Source organism: Hyla sarda, chromosome 2 (genome assembly GCF_029499605.1).
Source record: "Hyla sarda isolate aHylSar1 chromosome 2, aHylSar1.hap1, whole genome shotgun sequence".
Taxonomy (NCBI): Eukaryota; Metazoa; Chordata; class Amphibia; order Anura; family Hylidae; genus Hyla; species Hyla sarda.
This window is the reverse complement of record NC_079190.1, coordinates 446,325,377-446,341,423: the sequence shown is the minus strand read 5'-3', so window position 1 is coordinate 446,341,423 and position 16,047 is coordinate 446,325,377. Positions and strand designations below refer to the sequence as shown.

The window sequence follows — 16,047 nt, the reverse complement described above, 5'->3', positions numbered from 1 at the left end:
GTAAAAATTAAAACAATGGGGCTACAATAACATGTTAGTGTAAAAAATGGAGATTTTGATTTTTCTCCTCCATTTTGCTGCTATTCCTGTGAAAGACCTAAAGGGTTAACAAACTTTTTGAATGTCATTTTGAATACTTTGACAGGTGCAGTTTTCATAATGGGGTCCATCATAGGGGATTTCCAACATAAAGACCCTCAAATTCCCTTCTAAGTTTAACTGGTCCCTAAAAAATTCAGATTTTGAAATGTTTGTGAAAAATTGGAAAATTGCTGTTATACTTTGAAGCCCTCTGATGTCTTCAAAAAGTAAAAATATGTAATCTCTATAATGCAAACATAAAGTTAACATATTGCATATGTGAATCAATATGTAATTTATTTGACATGTCCCTTTTCCTTTCAAGCAGAGAGCTTCAAAGTTAGAAAAATGCTAAATTTTTCCTGAAATTTTGGAATTTTCACCACGAAATTATGCAGGTATCAATGAAAATTTACCACTAACATAAAGTAGAATATGTTATGAAAAAAAATCTCTGAATCTAATTTATAAGTAAAACCATCCCAGAGTTATTAATGCATAAAGTGATAGAAGTCAGATTTGAAAAAAAGGCTCCCTTCCTTAGGGTCATAATGGGCTCCATCCCCCAAGGGGTAAAAAAAAAAAAAACTGAATTCACCTTCAACTGATTCCCCTCTAGTGTGATTCAGATTATGCTATTTCGTGTTAGTACTTCCTCTTCTCTGTCCAAACACATAGGAAGTGCCTGCTCAGCCAATTATTGGCCACGGCTGATATCCCCTGAACGAGTGATTGCCCAAGTGGGCATTTCCACCATGGCAGAATGGAGAAGAATAAGCAATGACAGCAGGAATCAGCACCATTAAAATGGCACCAACAGGGGACTGGTGGCATGAAAGAACAAGATTTTTTTTAAAGTAATAAATAATAATAATACCACAATATCCCTTTTAAGGCTAGGGTTACATTTGCTTCTTCATATTTTCCTAACTATTGAAGGCAATTGTTAACAAAATCAGCTGCAGAAAATATTCAGCAAAATACAGCACGAGTGACACTACCCTAAGGGTATATGCAAATGTGGAACTTGTTGCATGGTGGGGGAGGGGGGGCATGGTGACATCCATCCTGGATCTTCATAGTAACTCCTCCCCTGTGCTGAGTCTCCTCAATTGAACTCCACTCTGCAGAGACACAGAGAAGGAGGATTACTATGAAGATCCAGGACACATGTCACCTCACGCCAGGGGCTTGAGGATGGCCTCTGTGCACCAAGCTCCCCACATTTGAATACACTGAAGAATGGGGATTACAGAAGGCTAAAGGCACAACACGAGGAATAATAAATATGATTTTGATTAGTGTCACCCACAATATAAGCTTTTACCAACAGTTTAGTGCTGGTGACACTGATGACAGATTTCCTTTAAAAATATTGATTTATGTTCATAAAGCCAGGCTCGGGGCCCTGTGTTTCTGACGTTTCACCACGCCCCCTCCATTCATGTCTATGGGAGAGGGTGTGGCGTCACGAACACAGAAGCCCAAGTTCTGAACATAGGGGATAATATGTTGTTGGGCATTAATGCGTGTTGCATCTTTATACTGTATCCATTTATTTACATTCTTGTTTTTGTTTCTTATTCTGTAACAGTAATTACAAATCCAACAGCAAGAGTAATAATAAATCTAATTAAACATGTTAAATATTTTTCTTAGTAGAGCTAATAACTGTTTTTCCAAAGAAAGAATAGAAGAAATACGTAAAAGTGAATTATAAATTATGATACACAATTCTAGGTGCCTATGTAGGAGTCGCAGCTTTTAAATTGTGTTTTTTTGACAACCTCTGTAGGCAAGGTAACAGAAGGCTACTAATCTGGATTTAAATTAATAACCCTAAGGGTACAATAAGCTATAGCTATAGAAAGATTGGGAGCAACGCGCATGTAGCTGGTGATTGCACAGGCTGACAGCTGGCCTTTATCCATCAATTTACAACTACCAGATTGAGGATTTCATATTGGTAAGCAGCGTAGCATCCGAATGCTAACCAAAACAATCTCTATGTCTTGTACTTGGCATTTCATTCAGCACTAAATTTTAATACGTAGCATAGCCCCCAGACACAAGATACATTGTCACAGTCTCTTCTATCTGGACAGCAAGAAAATTTATGTTTTTCATTGGGCCCTGGTAAATGGATGAAGCTCAAAAGTTTTCGACTGATCTGCCAATATATAATATACAGATCTATGTAGGATAAAATGGAAGTTTGTTGTTTATTTCAATACAATTTTTGTTTACTTTTGTATGTTATACTTAGCTAGTTTTTATGCTGCTTGTTTGGAGTTAAAATATTCTGCTGTGTTGTACAGAGACAGTATCATGTATATCAATATCTGACCCCAGTAGAGCTCACAATCTAATTTTCCTATCTCAGAATAGACATATATGAATAGGCAATTTATTGGAAGTCAGTTCACCTATGTGTTTTAGGGTTTGATTAACTGGAGAGTAGTGAGGAATAGATATTTCTCGTCAAACTGTCACCGGAAGTTGGTTGACAGGTGCCACACCCCTTTCCACGCCCCCTTACAACACGTCAGCCGGCCCCTTCCGGTGATGTTTGACATGTACCATGCCCCTTACTACGTGTACTAACAATGCCCATAGCTTGTCCCATGTCTCCCACGACCCCCGCCTCTAACAACAGATGTCACTCTGCTATGCCAACTACACTCCAGCCCCCACCAAAATAATACAGCTGCTTTTCATTTATACCAAAGTAAATCATGCAACGACATACACACATTATACCACATAGCAAATTATAATAGGATTTTTTTTACTATGTGGTATACTAAAAAAATACTGACACTAACTCACAGATATACAATGCATATTCAATATACTGTAAAAGCAATTCACAGACACGCAGCTATATTTCTAAAAAGAACCCTAAATCTACTAACCTTTTTAGGGGGTGAGAAGACTATACGTTTGCTACTCGCAGTGATGAATCTTTCTGAATGAACTGCATAGCTTTCATAGGGCGAGCTTTGTGTAATAGTAGGATGTGGCTAAATTGCTTATCTCTATGCGGCCCCCTATGCAGACAAGTCCGGACATGTTTTGTGTAATAACATTCCATATTTGTGACGTGTGCAGGATAACCTCCCATATCTGTGACGTGTGCGGTATTCTATGTCTGAACATGTTAGGGCATGCCTGAAAGTTCAAGCCAGCAAGGACCGACCCATATACGTATAACCTTTATACATAATCAAACGGACCAGTAGTGCAAAGTTTAAAAAGCTTTATTGAAGAGATAAAATAATACTTAATCATATAAAAGTATATATTAGATATAATATTTATTTACAAAACAATATAGTACATTAATATTCCAAATATTCATAGAGTTAACCATGCAGTTTGTAAAATTGGTGGGGTCCTTTTTTTAGGAAGCAAACTTCCACTTGTCAGTATCGGCGGCCTAGAAGGTGTAATATACATTTGGCGTTTAGGGGTTGCGGTTCCTGTAGGATTATGTAATTCCATTTTTATTCCATCCAGAATCTCTCTAGTGCCTGAATTACCCACAACACTAGATGGTATGTTTAATTCAGCCATGGCATGGATAAATGTTTCCCATCCTGGAGGGATTTTGTTTTTAAGAAAACCATGACTTTGTGTTGTGTTACGCACCAAGTCCACCATATTAGATCCTAGAAGCACATTACCCTTGTAAATAAATTCCCCTCACTCCATGCCGTAACGTCTTTGTTCTGGACCAGCCTGCTTAACAACAGCTCTGCATTTCTTTTAAACCGGGGATTGACATTATTCACAATCTGAGCCACATCATCACCATTATCAGCCCTGGCAGTTGTCAATTGTTGTGGACCAGGAGGAGGTGCCGTAATGAGGTTTAAAGAAGTTACCTCTTTTGCAGCCTGTCTAGCAAGAACCAAGCATCTTTGTAGTATATCTGTTTATCTTTTAATTTTCATGTCATCAGGTAAATCCCTCCGCTGTAAAACATCACTAATTTCACTAACTTCTAATCGCTTATTACACTCTGTCGTATGCTAGCTGTAGGTGTAATGTACTGATTTATCTTGTTAAGTTCGTGTTTAGGCACCAAGTACATTTTCTCCACATGCTCCATTATTTGTTAAAACGCAGGCTTGTATATTAATGGAATTGCAAATCCCAACAGCGGACCTATGAACCCTCCGGTTTGACTCACTAAGCGCTTCTTTTTCTTTATGGGGAGTGTCTTATCACTCAGATTTCTTATAGCTTTACGCCACTTCTTTAGTATATTTTTCTGCCGCTCTTTTAGGGGAATACGGCCTTTTAAGATGTTTAAAGCAATTTCCCCTATGGCAGTTATTAAATCATCACTAGCGTTACGCAAGATAGATTTTCTGACTGAAGGAGTGGATTTCACTAGGGTTTTTAAGAGATCCCAATTACGTCTTAATCTTTCCGACATCTTACCGCTACTATGTACATCGCATAGAATGCGGTGCAGTGTGAAAGCATTACTTTTTTGAGCTATTTTTCTTTGGTATATACACAGCTGGTAAAGCTGGTGGGAAGAACCCCGACCCTAAACGATACTGTTCTGGAGTAATGCTTTGTAAATCAACTAGTAAGTGCCCGTAAGGCTCACGTGTGGCATCCTCAAAGGCCTCTAAAAAGAAATGAGTTTTACCGGGGTACATTTGTCTCGCTGATGTAAGAATTTGCAATTTATCATGCAGGTTATTAAAAAGAACCATGTACTTGGTATTTAAATTTATGGTTCTGCTCTTTTTACCCTGGCAAAATATGTCCTGCACTAAATATAATATACTTAGATTTCTGTGATGAACATACTTGGTAAATGCTTTATCTATTTCGTTATTCTCACTAGCGCTCTCCATGAGGTCATCAACAATTGTCAAATTTACCTTGTCTGGGGGAAACAGATCATCGTCAATAAATATATGCGGCAGACCTTCAATAAATCTAATATTAGGGAAAGAATGAGAAAGGTCATCGTACAATTTTTGCCAACACGCATAAAACAAAACAATATTTTTGGGGGTTTGGGAAATGTGTGTTTTAGCATTATAAAGCAGCTGTTTTACAAAATAACTCTTTCCAGAGTTGGACGGGCCCACTAAAATACATGAAAAGGGATGTTGTAGTCGGGTGTCCATGCTCATAACCAAAGAGTGTTTAGAAACCGAAAGGTAGCATTGTATATTCGTCTAAAAACTGACTCTTTGTGTAAACCCCTTCCGGCTCACTGATTCTGAGCTTCTGAAAAATGTCTGTGACTTCAGGTTCATGGATCCTGAGCTTCTTAAAAAGTTCTTCAATCTTGTCTGAAAAAGAGGGATGTAGCTGTGTGAACCCTGCATTAAATACCAAAAGGTAATGTTGTGAAATCATTCACTCTCTTTGTATATACACACCTCTGGGTCTTACGCACAGGTCCCGTTCCAATTTCCCAGAGCATCTTATGCCTAACAATACCCGGTTGTTCCAGTGTTATACATTTTTGGTTTTCAGCGTCGGGGTTACGGGTAAATTCTAAAACTAAGTCCTTAAGGCTATCAAAATTGATGTATTCTGTATTTGCAACATTTAATGTAATGCCCTTAACCTTTAGGACTGTTTTACCGGTATTCAGTTTGTACCCGTAGGTTTTTGGACCTGCAGATACAAACTCTGTGATGTAGGTACCATCAGGGATTTCACTGGTTAATTCCCCCAAGTAATCACCTAATGGCGGGTTCCACTCACCCTCTTTGTGGACAAAAATTACAGAATCTGTGTGGTGATAAAGGCACCTGTCCTGTAGTCTGTCCAGAAGCATGTACAACTCTAGTCTGGCATAGGCAGTTGTAAAGCAAGCTATAAAAATGTTTGTGTTTTTATTGACTGTGTGGTGCCCGTCTGCGTATTTCCAGTTCACAGTTGCTGTTTCATCGTCAATAAAATTTAGCCCAGAAACCTCGTAGTAAGATACAAAGACATACTTAAATAGCTCATCAGGGTCATTCACAATACTGGTGCAGGGCAGATTAGATCTCTGTGCAAACTTACCCCATAAAGAATTAAAGAAAAGTTTGGAGATCTGTCTATATTTGCAGCATCTAATTGCACACCTTCTTTCTCAAGAAAAGAGTCAATGTATTGCTGTTTCTTATCATCATCCGTGCACCAGCTAGGGTAATCTGATGCCTCTTGCTTGTCCCTTAAATTAAGTTTAATGTAGGGTGCAAAGAGATCCTGTACCCTTTTTCCAGAGCCATCTCTAGCTCAATTGTACACCATGTACCTGTCAGAGAGCGCTCCTCAACACTGTGCATACATTCAGTTGTTTGAGTGTTTACAGCACATGTATAGCAAAGGGGAAACATCAATTTTTTGTTAATTTTTACAGGGAGGACTGGAAAAAACAAATCTCTTGGGGGGGGGGGGAGGAGGTGCACCTTAACTCGGGCAATGCTAAAGTAGTTTTTGATGTGATTAAAATTTTCATATATGATGCGTGGGTGACCTACAGGATACATTTTTGTTTTGTTGACAAACGGGTACAGACTTGTAAAATCATAGTAATGTATCGTCTCACCATCAGCCTGTTAGTGATAGAGCTTTATGGCGTTAGTTAGCCTGCCATAAAGAGCATCACGAGGATCGAGCGACTTTGGAAATGTCATTTTATGGAGAAATGCTTGGAGATTATAATCTTCTTTAAGCATTTCATTATACTCATGTTCCCACAAAACACGTACTTCGTACCCGCAGCTCTGTAAATAGCGTTTTTTCATCAAAAAAGTGTGGTACAGTTGGCTGTAGTTAGTATTCGTAACTGTATTTGTGTCATTTTCATTATAGCAGGTAGGACAGCCGTGGTAAAAACAACCCTGAAATTCAAAAGCTATGTCACGATCAGCATCTTGTGCATAACCATCTAAAAAATATCGTCCAATCTGCTTTTCACCGCCTCTCAGAGCGTCTTGGATAACAAGGTTCTCTGTATGAGTTACATACATGAGCCATTGAATAGCAGGGGAAGAGAAACGCTTTTTTGTTTTATGATAATTGTCTGCAGGTACGATAGCAATTTTGTTTTTAGGGAGAAACTTAAATTGATACATAGCCATACATACAGAAGCCAATGTGATCAATGGAAATGGGTCAATACACTGAACCTCCACAACATTTTCTTTAGCTGTCTGTTGTATTTTGAAATGTTTTTCCTAGTCGTATCCATCACTCTGTCTCTGAATCGCTCACAGGCCTGTCTCAAAACCTCAACATCTTGTTTACAGTAGGCCTTGAGCTCTGCTTTTAAATTAAAAGTATTGTTTTTTTGACCTCCATACCACTCCATAAACTCCGCCTTCTCATCGGGCATCATGTATTCAACCCCATAATACATATCAGGGGGTACAGTCCCCACATAATCCTGATTCTGGGCTGTATTAAAAAAGTGTGGAAAATGTCCCTTTGACCCTGGAAAACCCATAGCTTGAGGTAATTTGCTGAGTTTCATGGGAATGAAATTTAGGGAGTCTATAAACCGTATTTTCAGGTCTGGTAGTGTCACGCATAAAAGTCGCCCCCCTTGAGAAATCATTTTTACCTGCAACTTTTCACGAATCAGTTCCTTTACAATAAAGTATGCATCATATCTACCTGCATTGTGTGCTATAAAGGTATAACCTGTAAATTTACCGTTGGTAAAGAACTTTACAAAGTCGTGTTTACAGGTTTTACCTTCAAATTCCCAGGAATTAGAGCCGTACAAAGTTGTCACATAAATGTAATTCGGCTGATGATATTTTTCTTCTTGTGTACATTCATAATCATAAAAAACATATAGATCCCTTTGTTTCTTTGCTTTGTAGGGCTGCATATAGCAGAGATGATTGTCAAATTTATACATGCGCCCACCACCAGCGCTACACTTTAACCCGCTACATTTCTGTTCCTCCTCACGATTGTACACAAAGCCACAACATTTGTCGCAAAATGTTTTATTTCTACAAAAGTCTGGGTTATCGCCTGCTATGCATTCGTGTATCTCTAAACACTTGCTGGAGCGACAAAACACGCGGCCCCACACTATCAGAACATGTTGCCCGTTCACATGAAAGGCAAAACAGCTGATATGAGTGGTTATTTTTATGGTGGTACACTGAAGTGCAGAGATTACAAAAATAGCACTCCCCTATGAAACCCTTAATATTTTTAATGCCATAGTAATGGTCATCGTTGTGTAGAATATACACAATTTTGTCTGTGGCCAATCACCGTTATTGGGGTTTAACACTTTAATGGTGATGTTCATAAATTTTTCTAAATCTGCAATGCTACTAAAACTCACTAGCTCGTTGTCTGGTGTAGACAGAGCGGCGTGTATCTGACGGGCCTGCTCCAACAAAACAGTGTCGCTAATATCGTCACTGCCTGTCAGAGCGTATAAACGGCCAGACACAGATTAGTGTTGTAATTGTTAAAGGGTAGCTCCCACCATCACTTTTTTTTCTTTTTTCCGTCCCTGCCTATTACCCATCTATCCCTAACCCCCTCCATGCCTTAAATTTTTTTTTTATATATTAAAAATGCCTTTTTGTCTGCCTGGTACCTCCCCCTGCCCCGTCGTGATGCTTAACCCACACCCCGGCAGAAGAACAGTCACAGCAGCCCACAACCCCCCCCCCCCCCCCCGGGCAAAAGAACAGTGACAACAGCCCGCAACCCCCCAGCAAAAGAACAGTGACAGCAGCCCGCAGCCCGGCTGGCCTCGCCCCGCCGCTCCGCTCAACCCACTCCCCCACCCCCCTTAGTTCACCTATTCAGTGTCCTTCCAGCTGTTTCCCCACTACAACTCCCAGCTTGCCTTGACATCTATTGGCTGTCAGGGCATGCTGGGAGTTGTAGTGGGGAAACTGGAGGCATACAGTATAGGTGAACACGCAACCCCCCCGGCATAATACTTTACTTGTCCCCGGGAGCCTGCGCACATCCACTTCCTTCAAAGCGTTCGCTCCCGCCTGTCTGTCTGATTGACAGGTGGGAGCGAACACCGCAGTGACTGAATTTCGACTCATTGCCAAGCTTAAATGAGTCGAAATTCATTAGTGACGTCACTGCCGAGTGCATTCGGCCACTAGGAGGGCGACCCCTAGTGGCCGAATTTAAAAGTGATTTTAAACTAGTTTAAAATCACTTTTTTTTATTAAAGTATATTAGAGATATGTTGTAGTACTTAAGTACTGCAACATATCAATTTTTTTTTATTTCATGACAGTGCCCATTTAAAGTCATACAACCAACGCTTTTTCTGCTTGATTATCTCTGTGTACGCAATAGACTTCAACCGTCGCTTAGCACCACCTCTTCTATTTCGCACTACAGTGACTACCAGTTTTAGACTTTCTGAACCCAGACATTGTGTGTTACTCTGCAATGCTGCAGCAACGGCATTTAGAAACTCTTCAACAATAAACTTATTTCTAGATTGTTTTATCCAGTATATCGGATCTAAGCTACCCCACCTTCAAGACGGACCTGAATAAAATCAACATTATTGAGTGTATTGATTAGACTACGCAGCAATGTATGAATAGCATTATGCACTACACTCACGGCCTCTACAAAATAATGAATACGGTGTAAGTTCACAAATCTGAAGTGATCTATATGTTGAATAGCGTTGAATGAATCAATCTCTCTCACTCTATGGAATGAATGTTCTGATATTTGGGGATTGACATCATACTGAACAGAGCTCTCTGTCTGGGAGTGAGTTGTAAGGCTTTGTGAATGTTGCGAAACGCTGTTGTCCGTCTCTAGTGAACTGTCAGTGTTCTGTGATTGTGAAGTATGATGCGTGGTGCCCGGGACTTCTATCTGTTGAGAAACACTTGTCCGTCTCTAGTGAATTGTCTGTGTTCTGTGATTGTGAAGTATGATGCGTGGTGATCGGGCCCTCAAACTGTTGGGAAATGCTGCTGTCTGTTTCTACTGAATTGTCAGTGTTCTGGAGTTGTGTTTGTACATGTTGCAGGCTGCTTGACGCTTCTAAAGGGTCGTTAACAGGCGTATTTGTTCGTTGTGTTGTAGTTGTTATCTTTTGCCCCGCAAATTTCTGACTCCCCCAGCGAAGTTTTGTTACAGTGGTTCTCTTAGGCCAACCAAACATTTTTACAGAGTGTTTTCTAACTGTTGGTATTTTTTTAAGTGGAGATTTACCCTTTTTGCATTTGGGTAATCCACCACCAACCATACCTAGTCATAAGATAGCAGCCTCTGATCTCTCCCGCAAAACACTGGAGTATACATGCTGAAACAATTGGGCAAGCTCTGCTAGCTCCAGTATCTTGTCATGGTCCGGTATACAAGAAGCTAACCTTGTATAGTATTCCATTAATTTAGTCAAATAGTTAATAACATTGCGTAAGTGAGTAGCAGCTTTGCTCATTTTTTGTAGTGCTACTCGCCACTCTTGAGGCCAGATACCATTGCTAAGGCATGTCTGTGCTGAACTAAGGGGTGTGGATATATACACACTATGTGTATTAATCGGCTGCTTATTCCGACAAACCCGAATATTGTTTGGCTTTATAAAGTGTGACTCACCGCTGCATCCTTGATTATCCTCTGTTGCAAACTGTAACTGTACTCTTTTAATGGGTTTATGGCGGAATTTCCTTTGGTTTGGTGAGGTGGGCGTCTTTATAGCTTTGATTGGACATTTCCTGCACGGAACAACACGATTATCGTCTGTACACCCATTTCTTGATAATGGTGTTCTCCAGCCAAAACTATACGCATGATCCACACTGGTAACATTTGACGGGGGTGTTGTTTTGCAGGGGCCTGCGTCTACTGTAGTAACATTTGAAGGTTGCGGAGTTTTGTAACTTCTTGATTCCGCAATAGACTTATTTGCCGCGGGTGTGGTTTTGCAGGTACCGACTTCTTCATCTAAAAGAATGAGATAGATAGTGTTAACCCCTTAAGGACTGAGCCCTTTTTCACCTTAAGGACTCGGCCATTTTTTACAAATCTGACCACTGTCACTTTAAACATTAATAACTCTGGAATGCTTTTGGTTATCATTCTGATTCCGAGATTGTTTTTTCGTGACATATTCTACTTTAACTTAGTGGTAAAATTTTTTGGTAACTTGCATCCTTTCTTGGTGAAAAATCCCAAAATTTGATGAAAAATTTGAAAATTTTGCATTTTTTTTTTTGAAGCTCTCTGCTTGTAAGGAAAATGGATATTCCCAAAAAAAAATTTTTATTCACATATAAAATATGTCTACTTTATGTTTGCATCATAAAATTTATGAGTTTTTACTTTTGGAAGACACCAGAGGGCTTCAAAGTTCAGCAGCAATTTTTCACAAAATTTTGAAACTCGCTTTTTTTCAGGGACCAGTTCAGGTTTGAAGTGGATTTGAAGGGTCTTCATATTAGAAATACCACATAAATGACCCCATTATAAAAACTGCACCCCCCAAAGTATTCAAAATGACATTCAGTAAGCGTTTTAACCCTTAAGGTGTTTCACAGGAATAGCAGCAAAGTGAAGGAGAAAATTCACAATCTTCATTTTTTACACTCACATGTTCTTGTAGACCCAATTTTTGAATTTTTGCAAGGGGTAAAAAGGAGAAAATTTTTACTTGTATTTGAAACCCAATTTCTCTCGAGTAAGCACATACCTCATATGTCTATGTTAATTGTTCGGCGGGCGCAGTAGAGGGCTCAGAAGGGAAGGAGCGTCAAATGGTTTTTGGGGGGCATGTCACCTTAAGGAAGCCCCTATGGTGCCAGAACAGCAAAAAACCCCACATGGCATACCATTTTGGAAACTAGACCCCTCGGGGAACGTAACAAGGGGTAAAGTGAACCTTAATACCCCACAGGTGATTCACGACTTTTGCATATGTAAAAAAAAAAATAGAAATGCTTGGTTTCCCAAAAGTTTTACATTTTTAAAAAGGATAATAGCAGAAAATACCCCCCACAATTTTAAGCCCAATTTCTCCCGATTCAGAAAACACCCCATATGGGGGTGAAAAGTGCTCTTCTGGCGCACTACAGGTCTCAGAAGAGAAGGAGTCACATTTGGCTTTTTTGAAGGAAATTTTGCTCTGGGGGCATGCCGCATTTAGGAAGCCCCTATGGTGCCAGGACAGCAAAAAAAAAAAAACACATGGCATACTATTTTGGAAACTAGAGCCCTCGGGGAATGTAACAAGGGGTTAAGTGAACCTTAACACCCCACAGGCGTTTCACGACTATTGCATTTGTAAAAAAAAAAAAAAAAAAATTGCTAAAATGCTTCTTTTCCCAAAAATTTAACATTTTTAAAAAGGATAAAAGCAGAAAATACCCCCCCAAAATTTGTGACACAATTATATCCGAGTACGGCGATACCCCATATGTGACCCTAAACTGTTGCCTTGAAATACGACAGGGCTCCAACGTGAGAGCACCATGCGCATTTGAGGCATAAATTAGGGACTGCATAGGGGTGGACATAGGGGAATTCTACGCCAGTGATTCCCAAACAGGGTGCCTCCAGCTGTTGTACAACTCCCAGCATGCCTGGACAGTCAGTGGCTATCTGGCAATACTGGGAGTAGTTGTTTTGCAACAGCTGGAGGCTCCGTTTTGGAAACCGTGGCGTACGAGACGTTTGTCATTTTTATTGGGGAGGGGGGCTGTGTAGGGGTATGCGTATATGTAGTGTTTTTTACTCTTTATTTTATTTTTTGTTAGTGTAGTGTAGTGTTTTTAGGGTACAGTCACACGGGCGGGGGGTTCACAGTAGTTTCTCGCTGGAAGTTTGAGCTGTTGCAGAAAATTTGCCGCAGTTCAAACTTGCAGCCCGATACTTACTGTAAGCCTCCGCCCATGTGAGTGTACCCTGTACATTCACATGGGGGGGGGGGGGGGGGACATCCAGCTGTTGCAAAACTACAACTCCCAGCATGCACTGACAGACTGTACAAGCTGAGAGTTTTAATTTTGCAACAGCTGTAGGCACACTGGTTATGTATCACTGAGTTTGTGACCTTACTCAGTGTTTCAAAACAAGTGTGCCTTCAGCTGTTGTAAAACTACAACTCCCAGCATGTACGGTGCATGGTGTAAGGTGACTGCTGGGAGTTGTAGTTTGCAACAGCTGGAGGCACACCGGTCGTGAAACACAGTTAGGTAAAAAAAAAAAAAAAATGAGTTTTACAACCAGTGTGCCTTCAGCTGTTGCAAAACTACAACTCTCATCAGTCACCGACAGCCAATGTGCATGCTGGGAGTTGTAGTTATACAACAGCTGAAGGTACACTTTTCCATAGAAAAAATGTGCCTCCAGCTGTTGCAAAACCATAAGTCCCAGCATGCCCATAAGGGAATGCTGGGAGTTGTGGTGGTCTGCCTCCTGCTGTTGCATAACTACAGCTCCCAGCATGCCCTTTTTGCATGCTGGGAGCTGTTGCTAAGCAACAGCAGGAGGCTGTAACTCACCTCCTGCTGCTGCTCCATCGCAGGACTGTCCCTCGCCGCCGCCATCGCTCCTGGGGCCCGATCCCAAAACTGACGCCGGGGATCGGGGTCCCCAGCACCAGGGGTCGTCTTCCCGCACCCGCTCACGTCCTCCGGAAGAGGGGCGGAGCGGGTGCGGGAGTGACACCCGCAGCAGACGCCCTGATTGGTCGGCCTGTAATCCGGCCGACGAAACAGGGCGATCGTGAGGTGGCACCAGTGCCACCTCACCCCTGCAGGCTCTGGCTGTTCGGGGACGTCAGAGACGGCCCCGAACAGCCAGTAATTCCGGGTCACCGGGTCACTGGAGACCCGATTGACCCGGAATCGCCGCAGATCGCTGGACTGAATTGTCCAGCGATCTGCGGCGATCGCCGACATGGGGGGGCATAATGACCCCCCTGGGCGATATGCCGGGATGCCTGCTGAACGATTTCAGCAGGCATCCGGCTCCGGTCCCCAACCGGCTAGCGGTGGGGACCGGAATTCCCACGGGCGTATGGACTTTGAATGCAGGGCGTATCCATACACCCTGCGTCCTTAAGAGGTTAAGAGTAAATTATATACATAATATACACACCTTGAATAGTTAGCGGGCGTTTATATACACACCTTGAATAGTTAGCGGGCTTTACTTGTACAACACAGTTCATGCAGGGACAATAATAAAACCAAAGCATACATATATTACTTACATGCAGTATTCAGAGCGCTCGGACCGTGTGTGTTGTAGGTTGCGGTTACTGCACTGTCAGGTATACTAAATGCATCACCTTCCCTGGCGCTTGCTCTTTCAAAGTTTTGGGGTCTTGTTATCGGAAAAGTTGTCTTAAAAGCCTGGCGTCGGGGTTTTGTAAATTTAAACACTAAAAAAAATGAAGACATAAATATGCATGAATAAATATAACATAACGAATTTAACAGAGTATTTTAAACTCTAATAATATTAAACTTACATGACCTTTTTTAACGTTTTGATGGTTACTCGCAGACTTCAGCTGTGACACCTTTTTTAGTAGGTTTGAACACGCTGGAACTTCAAAATCAGTTTGCTCAACCACTGGATTGAACGGCTGTGGAGGTTCCAAACACAGCTTAACAAGTACAGATGGAACAGCAGGTTTGAGAACGGTCGTAAACGTCTGATCATCTATGGTTAACACTTCGTTATCGGGTATATGATGCGGCTCGGAAACCTCTTGATCGATGGTCAACATTTGACGATCATGAACGTGTTGAGTTTCCGAAATCTCATGAGCGTTAACCAACATCTGGCTGTCGCTAACGTGATATGCGTCCAGGAGTTGATCATCAGCAGCTTTCGTATCGCCATTGTTATCGTGCTGTTTTCCCAGCCACACAGTGGGTGATAAGTCCTTCATAGCATCATCTTTAACAAGAATAGATAATATTCATTAATGATAAGTGTGTGTGTGTGTGTGTAGAAAACAATGAAAATATGATAAATACTATATATTTAACTAAGCTATCAATATCATCGAATTCGGTCCTAGCAGTAAGATTTTTTTGATGTGCCATCTAGGAATAAAAATAAATAAATAATTTATAGTAAATGAAATGTTCCAATTCATTACAGAACACTATAAAAAAATCAACTAAACTACACCTGCACTAAACATGGACAGTTAAAAATATATTCCCCATATACCTAGAGGTATGGATATTCGCTACATTAGCTATCCATGTATGAAAGAATCATACAGATACAATTTAATCATATTGAAACATAATTATATTAACTAATAGTGTTGCTCACGAATATTCGCAATTCGAATATTATTCGCGAATATCGCATATTCGCGAATTCGCGAATTTCGCGAATATAGCGCTATATATTCGTAATTACGAATATTCGTTTTTTTTTTTTTTTTTTTTTTTCTTCTTTTCTTCACAGTACACATCACAGTGATCACCCCTCTCTGCTTCCAGCTTGTGTGGTGTAAAGAAGAAGGCTGTAATACTACTGTGTGAGACTGGCGCGCGAAAATTCGCATATGCGAATATTCACATATGCGAAAATTAGCACATGCCAATTTTCGCATATGCGAATTTCCGCGTATGCTAATACTCGCATATGTTAATATTCACATATGTTAATTTTCGCATACGCGAATGTTCGCATATGCGAAAATAAAACGAGAGTATAACTAATATGCGAATATTCGCGAATATATGACGAATATTCGTCCATATATTCGCGAATATTCGCGAATTCGAATATGGCCTATGCCGCTCAACACTATTAACTAATTTGATATATGTTTATATAAATACTAACCAAGTAAAACACAAAATTTATATTAACTATACAATCATGCAAAACTAGATAAAATTACTAATAAAAACCATAAAACCGCATACAGTCGTCATTCATTTACAAAATGACCATGAAGTGTAAATAGTATTGAAAAACTGCTAAAATAAGTAG

The 16,047-nt window shown here is 40.5% G+C and overlaps 1 protein-coding gene and 1 long non-coding RNA gene across 2 annotated transcripts in view; both read right to left on the bottom strand.

The window, feature by feature from the left end:
• Positions 1-3,115, bottom strand: part of LOC130358051 (uncharacterized) — a 43,265-nt gene extending 40,150 nt beyond the window's left edge. The window contains exon 1 of the long non-coding RNA XR_008889382.1: positions 2,997-3,115. This is a non-coding gene — a long non-coding RNA (uncharacterized LOC130358051). The remainder of the gene's footprint in view (positions 1-2,996) is intronic.
• A 1,459-nt stretch (positions 3,116-4,574) lies between these two features.
• LOC130357496 (uncharacterized) lies at positions 4,575-14,980 on the bottom strand. The gene is made up of 4 exons (XM_056560195.1): positions 14,584-14,980; positions 14,294-14,464; positions 10,678-11,025; positions 4,575-4,990 (listed from the first exon to the last, which is right to left on the bottom strand). Exons 1-4 carry the CDS (start codon positions 14,978-14,980, stop codon positions 4,575-4,577), a joined length of 1,332 nt encoding a protein of 443 aa, XP_056416170.1.
• Between the last annotated feature and the right edge of the window lie 1,067 nt (positions 14,981-16,047).